General features: G+C 38.2%; 1 protein-coding gene across 1 annotated transcript; it reads left to right on the top strand.

The window, feature by feature from the left end:
- The first annotated feature begins 3,201 nt into the window (after positions 1-3,201).
- On the top strand, positions 3,202-8,002 carry LOC133899308 (rab GTPase-activating protein 22-like). Its single transcript, XM_062340292.1, has 5 exons — positions 3,202-3,664; positions 4,519-4,654; positions 4,810-4,859; positions 6,102-6,155; positions 6,428-8,002. The coding sequence occupies exons 1-5, from the start codon at positions 3,420-3,422 to the stop codon at positions 7,632-7,634; spliced, it is 1,692 nt and encodes a 563-aa protein (XP_062196276.1). The 5' UTR covers positions 3,202-3,419; the 3' UTR covers positions 7,635-8,002.
- The last annotated feature ends 252 nt before the right edge of the window (positions 8,003-8,254 follow it).

The raw sequence follows: 8,254 nt of genomic DNA, 5'->3' as shown, positions 1-8,254 counted from the left end.
TATCAGCATTTACATCAGAAATCACCACATCTGAATTAGGAAGCGTCAACACAGAAGATATCTGTTTTTATTGAGAAGCCAAAATATTCATCACAGCACTTAGAAAACCTTACGCACCTTTCATCAAGGCTTCCTTATACATGCCCTTCAAAAAGATCTGCCCAAATTTTCGAAAAAGAGCAAGTGTGAAAAATAATTTCACTAGGGTCACAAATAATTTTTTTTTCTCAAAGCAAGCTTTATTTCTGGCTTTCCAAATAGCCCAACAAATAGCTGTGAAACCAACCAAATGAAAAACTTTCCCTTGACACAGCCAAGATTGAATCCACACATAATATTGCTGAACAGAGCTAGAATTCTATTAGCATAAAAAAGAAGCCACAAAGCCCCAAACAGTTTTAGCAACGGGGCAAAAAAGAAAAGATGCACACATAACTCCTGTTGAGTACAAAAGTAGCGAGACACATCACCATTCCACTTTCTCTTAATCATATTATCCTTAGTGAGAAGAGCATGCTGTTCTAAAATTCATAGAATTTTTTTAATTTTTTGAGGAAGTTTTGCATTTCAGATATGACTAAAGGATTTATTGGGTATCCCCTTGTTAACCACATATACATTGACTTAACAGTGAAATGGCCATTCATTTTAAGAGACCAGCAAATCAGGTCCTCAGAGTCAGACAATCTAATCTGGGCCATTATATTTTGCATAAAAGACCATTGATCAGATAGATCACTATTTAGCCATCTCTTAAACGTTAGGTTCTAATTTTTTTCAAAAGCTTGCCTAACAGGAATGCCAGAATAATCACAGATCCTATATACGTCTTGGAAAAGAACACAACAGTTTAATCTTTCCAAAACCTAGTATTTTGGCCAGTACCAACTAGGCATCTCCTCTCTTGAAGGTACAAGTCTCAAACTTTAAGATCACTCCAGCAAGAAGAATCTCCTTAACTATGTCTTACATTAGCTAGCAGAGAAGAAGACGTATATTTCTTTCTAATAGTGTTCTACTAGATGCCCTCCTTATCTAATTTCCACCACTATTTGCACAAAAGGGCAACATGATTTTTAGTGTCCAAACCTCTTTTTTTTCTTAGGAGTACAAATCAAATCCCATTTAACCAGATGATATTTCTTTTCTGTCCCACTACCTTGCTAAAAGAACTTCCTTCGTTTAAAAATAGATACCAAACCAAATCTCACATAAAACACAAAATGATAAAGTTTAAAAAAGATATGGGTTGTGATCAGAGTTCAAAAAACCGTCGGTAACCGCTCAAAAATCGCGGTTACCGACCTTCCCGGTCCGGTCCGATTTCAAAAACCGCTTGGTAACCGAAATTTGAATTCAAAAAATTCGAAAAAATTAAAAAAATTCAAAAAAAATTCAAAAAAAATCTTAAAAAAAACTAGACATAATTCTAAGAACTTATGTGATTTTTTTTTTTCAAAAATAATGTCGTTTGAATCATATTCTATAGGGAGAAAGTTTGAAAAAAATGAAAAAAATTGAAGCGCGCGGCTCAATTATTAACTCACGTTAAGAAAAAGTGTAACATGCAAACACATATTTTTCTTGTATAAAACGTATTTTAAGAGAATCTTTAAAATTGATTTCACTTTATTTAGAGTTTTATTAAATTCTCTATGATTTTTACAAAGTTCACAAGCATAAAGTGAATATGTTAAGAAACATCACTGTAATTAATTTTTTCATATCTACTATTATTTTTTCTACGTAAATCATAATATAAATAAGCTAATGAAAGTGGTTTCACTAATTTTTAAGGTGTGATGGGTCAGTTATGAATTAATCTAGTCGCAACATATTTACACAATCATGCATGTTACAATAACTAATTCATGAGTTCATATATTTTTAAAAGATATAGGATCATGTAATAAGACTAACAAAATTAGTTTCATGATTTTTGGATTAGCAAAGAGTAAACTATGCATTTACCTTGGTTTAACAAATAAAATTTCTCACAGAAAATTTTGAACATTTTTATGAGTATAAATACTTTTATCATGTAGATCATGTTACAAGGAAGCCAACAAAATTTGTTTCACTTGATTTGAAGCTCGGATGAATTAGTTATTTATTTTACAAGATTGAACCCTTTTTTAGGTTTTTTGTTGAACTGCGCTGAAATTCGATAAAACCGCTCGATAAATCGAGAAAACCGAGCGGTTACCGACCCAAACCGCTCGGTAACCGACCGAATCAAAAATGCGAGAAAATCGCTCGGTAACCAACCCAAACCGCTCGATAACCGACCCAAACCGCTCGGTTACCGAGAGGACAAAAACATGATTTTTTCGCAAAAATTTAAAATTTGCCGAATAAATTTTCTTTGATTTTTTTTGAATTTTTGACCGGTAACCGCGGTTATCGCGCATTTTCGGTTACCGCTGGAGCTCGGGTAAATAAAAGCTTGGTTGTGATTGATACTTGGTAGGAGTAGATCATAATTTCATTGGGAACCAACTCTTGATGTGGTGGTAGAACCAATAAGGGTGCGGCTCCATCTACTAAGTTTTAAATTCTAATACATATTATTTACGTATGCACAAGTACTTTTAACAATATTATATATAAGTATATGATAGGAGCACACTCTTTATAGAGTGTGTGGGTATGCCTCGTTGTGATAAAAAAAAGGATCACAGTTTCATTAGGCACCATCAAAGCTGAACATAGACTGCTGTAAAAAAAACGGTAGGTATTCTTTCGATCAGTAGTTGGTTGAATTTTTAGAATTTAATTCTTTTTTAAAAAAAATTGTACACATAAATCTATTAGGAAATAATATTGAAAAATAGATTTTTTTTACGACACTATGATATTTGACATCGTAGTTAAGTAGCACGACGTTGTGATCATTGACACCGTTGCAGTATGATCTTATAAATCTAAAATAGAAGATTAGTAGCACAGTGCTAAATATTATGGCGCTATATTATTCCACCAAGATGTCAAGTGTCATTAAAAAAGATATATTTTTAGAAATTATTTTTGCGGTGACCTACTGGTGGAATATGTTTTTTTTTTAAAGAAGGTTAGAATGTAAAAATTACACGAGTAGTGGTAGTTGTTGGTCTGTGTACTCAATAGTATCCTGCTAGCGCTTTCACTTACTCATGGGTCCACATGGCAGTGACCGTACACGACTGTTTAAAACCGGTGCCTACCGCATCAACTCCCGAATCACCCGTCGACACGCAGTGCTCCGCATCCACCAGTGTACCCGCACACCCTCACCGGCGGCGAGATACGCGCGCCTCGCCGGCGGAGTGGATGGGGAAGCTCCCCGCCCTTATGCGGGAAGTAGTCGGGGTGGACTAGATACTCCGCTAATCGTGGTTAAGAAGTGGTAGGTGGAGGCGGGGCAGCAGGAGATAAGGGCGATGAAGGCCCTGCGGCGATCCAGCACCTCTTCGTCAGCGTCGGCGTCGGCTTCGCCGAGGGCGCCTTCGTCCCCGCGGTCTTCCTCGTGGATCCATCGCCGGTCCCTTCTCCTCGCCGCCTCGTCGGCCTCCTCTCTGGCGGCGTCGGGGAATTCGGCCGCGGAGGGTTCGGAGTCAGCGTCGGCGTCAGTGGCGGTAGCCTCCTCCCCGTCCCCGCTGGCGCCTTCCTCTCCGAACCTTGACCGGTGAGTTCTCCTGTTCGGATTCTGGTTAGTACAGAAAAATGTGTCGCTTAAAAATGGGGAATTTTAGTTGGGTACCTGTTGACGTTTCCTAACGATGATTCGTGCACTGGTTCTCAGAATTATGCTCATTTGGTGGTACAGCGACGTGGTAGTTTGTTCGGAATTAGTATTGCTACAAAATGTGCTTTAGCCTTTAGTTCTAGTTTTAGGTTTTTTTTTTTTTTTTTTTTTTTTTTTTTTTTTTTTTTTTTTTGCCGTTCAAGTGCTCTGAACCAACTACCAGGTGCTTTTTATACGCTTTGATCTAGTTAAGTCTTGATCAACAGCTCACAGTATTAGGTACAAAGTTGTGGGACAAAGTACTAGTTGCGTGAAATGTGGATGGGATGTTTTGTCAATTCAGTATAAGAACGTAATGAGCAATTTAGCATAAGAATTAGTCAATGTTAGATAGTTTGGGCGTCCTTTTTAGGATCTTGATTATTAGCAGTGGTAGATTTCAAAACCATGTTTTGTCAAACTGTGTCACGGATAACATTTCATGATATGGTCATATGGGTTAGTTAACGTGGCATTAATTGCTGATATCGTGAATTTGATACCTTGAGCATTTGTGTTACTATGTTACTGATATGCTAGATTTTAAGTTGTATATACATTGGTGGTAACCAATAAAGTAGCACATTTTAGCTCATAGTGATCGCACTAAATTGGCTGCAACATTATTTGAATTGAAAAATGGAAGTCCATGAATGATGGTCAGTTGCATTTTTGGCAAGCTGCAATAATGCAGAACATGGAATCATCAGCCATCTGCAACTTATTCTTTCTTTCCTACCACATTTCATTTCTAGAGGTGGAATTAAATCTCCATGGTCTCAAAGAAAAAGAAAACGGGCACTTTCTTGTAAACACTGGAATCGTCTATTTTCAGCAAATGGGAAGCTTCGTGATGGGGGAAGAAAATTTCTAAAGAAAGTTCGCAGTGGGGTAAGCATTGTTGTTATCCGGTCCATCTTTATATATACACAACCGCTGACTGATATGTTGGAATAGTTAGCTATGCAAATTTTGGATCCTATAGCATGTTGTGTCGCTTTTTCCACTTTAATGGTAAACTGAATTTATCATATCATTGTTTCCAGGGAATTGAGCCGGGCATCAGGACTGAAGTTTGGCCATTTCTACTTGGAGTGTAAGATGATTCTCCTATTTTGTTTTATGCATTTAGTATGATGCAACAATCATCTTGTTAACAGTGTTTGAAGTGGTAATGAATTAGTCTAACGTGATCCGTTCTTGTGAAAATGAGAATGCTATGGTGCATATGTTATTGTAATATTTTCAGATCTTTTTCATCCAAAATGAGGTTTCACACCATAACTTTGCCTGTGAGTAAAAATAAAGTACTCCTATGATTTTATGTTGTTGTTGATGGCAAAACTTCTACCAGGTTGGTGACCTGGATTCCCTTGCACTGCTTTTCATAGCGTTCTTTGCCGAAATTCTTCCTTCCATCATACCCCCTCTGTTTCAAAATGTCACATGTATGATTTTTCCAACCTTGTTTTGACATATAAGGCTTTTGATCCTTTCTTTCCTTTTTCTTCTCACTTATGCTCGCAATATCTAGAACATCTATGGTCATTTCTCTCTATAATTCTCACACAAACTCTTCTACTGCTATTATGATCATTTTCCTCTATAATTCTCTAGTCTAACATCCCTGATCACCGTGCATAGACAAATATGCCTTATGAGAAGAAATGAAGGGAGTAATCTTTGAAAATTTGAAAACAAATATGAAGCATTTTTATTCAAATATCCAAATTCCGACCAGTTGAATTTGGTTTTGGGTTAGGATTTAGGAACACTATTACTCAGCCTGGATTACCGAAAACATGTCAATAGCAAAATGCATTCATCTCTCATACGTCACAAGTTGGATCTGAAAATTCTCAGAATTTGGATTTGCCCAGTACCGTCGCAAATGTCACTGAGTTGAAAAATACCACCCAGTGTGTCAGGGACATACGGCCCTATGCTCCTCATGGACATTCTCACATTTGATGTTATTTTCCAACCTATTCCTCTTTGTGATGATACTAAGCTATTTTTTCCTTTTTATTTATGGGGCTGCCTAGTATCCATTTATAAAGTAACTGATTTTCCTAAGCCACATTTTTGGGCCAAATAATAAAAATTAAAAGCATTTGTGCATGTATCCCAAAGTTAGTGCAATAGCCAAGAAAAGTGTCTTATGCTTAACAAAAAATCATGTAACCAGCAGCAAGAAAAAATGTATTATCTGGTTGAGTGAGGCTTAGCAAATTACTTTCACATTGTTTTGTTTTAGCTTTTTATTAATAAATATCTACCTTATCAAATATGGTGCTGCTTCAAGTCAGTAGACTGACCATATTCTTGTTATATACAGTTATGATTTGAACAGTTCTGAAGAGGACAGGAATACCATCAAGATAAAGAAAAGGTATCATTTTCATAACTGAACTCTTTGTCTTCCATCAGCTTTTGCTTTCTAGGTTTACTTGAATGCTCAGTATGGATTGAGAATGATTTATCTTAAAATTCCATGAAACAAGATTACAAGAGTAAAAAAGTAGATGTAATAGCTGTGTGCATCCGCTGCTTCCATTACTGACATCAGACTTGCTGCGGTTCTTGTTATCTGAAGATAATGGAACTAGAACCACAATGGTGCTTAATTTATTGATAAATGAATTGCCACAACTTATGGTGCAGGAAAGAATATGAAAAGCTGAGGCGACAGTGCCATCACATTTTGAATTGCTACAAAGGAAATGGGCTGAATGTTATAAATGAGTTCATTAATGAGGATTTTTCTGATGGGGCTGAAGGATCAGGGTCACCTTATGTGAAAGATGCTAGCACGAGAGCTTGTGTGTTGCCCAAAGAATTGAAATCTTTAGGCAGCAAGGCAGAAGAATCAGAGAGTGCAAACTGGGCTGCTGTGGAATGCATGGATGAAGATACAAGTGAGTTAACTTATGTTGATCCATGTATGGCAGAATCAGAATCTTCTGACTCTGAGTCTTCCTATGAAGAGGACGCTGACAAAACACCCGTCTCTTCCAATATGGAAGATAATTGTGACCCCAAACCGAAAGAAATTTTTATATTTGACAAAACTCCAGAGGATTTTGCCACATGGCAGCGCATTATACGTGTAGACGCTATCCGGGCAAACACAGAATGGGCTCTATTCGCCCGTAACCAGGCTGAAGTCTCTAAGGAGAAAGCACTGCAGTCGGCAATATCAGTTAGGCTGAAAGATTATGACCATTTGGAGCCTTACATGATGTATCATGCTGCACGATTAGTTGCATTGCTCGAGGCATATGCGCTTTATGATCCAGAGATTGGGTACTGTCAAGGAATGAGTGATCTGTTGTCACCAATAATTGCAGTGATGGAGGAAGACCATGAAGCGTTCTGGTGCTTTGTGGGTTTCATGAGGAAAGCGAGACACAACTTTAGGCTTGATGAGGTTGGAATCAGAAGACAGCTGAAGACTGTCTCGCAGATCATCAAGCGTAAGGACTCGCACCTCTATAGGCACCTGCAGAAACTTCAGGCTGAGGACTGCTTCTTTGTGTACAGAATGGTGGTGGTTCTCTTCAGGAGGGAGCTCACTTTTGAGCAGACTGTGTGTTTGTGGGAGGTCATGTGGGCTGACCAGGCCGCTATCCGAGCTGGGATTGGAAGGTCCACTTGGGCAAGGATAAGGCTTCACGCCCCGCCAACTGATGACTTGTTGCTCTATGCTATTGCAGCATGTGTCTTGCAGAGGAGGAAGCTAATAATTGAGAAGTACAGCAGTATGGATGAGATACTGCGGGAGTGCAATAGCATGGCTGGGCAGCTAGATGTCTGGAAGCTTCTAGATGATGCACATCACCTGGTCGTTAACCTTCATGACAAAGTCTGATGCAACTGCTTTCCTCAATTACGTCTGGTAGAACAATTTTCTGAGGTATATTTAGTAATCAATCTTCTGTTCATCACCCAGCATAAAAACCCGTTCTAGGAATATATGGACAACCTTGTAGCTTCAAGTGAGGACGAAGTTGTCTCCATCAGTAAAGCCGATAAATCATCGGATGTCACTGTGGTTCTGTCATTGCAAGCTATCCATAGTTAAACCTTGCGGGAAAAAATGTTTTTGCTTGTAATAATGTCTATTCTTGCAAAAACAATATTTTCCCTACATTCTTTTATAAGAAAAGGTAAGTCCCAAGCTGTTGGATGTAATGTGGAGCGATATCGTAATCAAGTCTTTACTGTCGTTTCACACTCCATTCTGATTCCTTGTTTATTCTTATGCTTGAGATCACAGCAAAGCCTTTTCATTCCTGATTCATTCTATACATATGTTTGGTATCACAACAAGGTAAGGTGCTGGTGTGTGAAACTCATGAGCTCCCCAAAATTTCTGTATCGTTGGATAGCAGCGCCCACATGCGGGGTAGCTGAATCATGCTAAACTGCTAATGGAGGCACTTTTGGGACGTCCTCTTGCGTGGAACATGGAGATGAATGGTGATCAAC

The sequence above is a fragment of the Phragmites australis genome, chromosome 18 (genome assembly GCF_958298935.1).
Source record: "Phragmites australis chromosome 18, lpPhrAust1.1, whole genome shotgun sequence".
NCBI lineage: Eukaryota > Viridiplantae > Streptophyta > Magnoliopsida > Poales > Poaceae > Phragmites > Phragmites australis.
The sequence above is the reverse complement of the archived record's forward strand: the minus strand, read 5'-3'. Positions and strand labels throughout refer to the sequence as shown.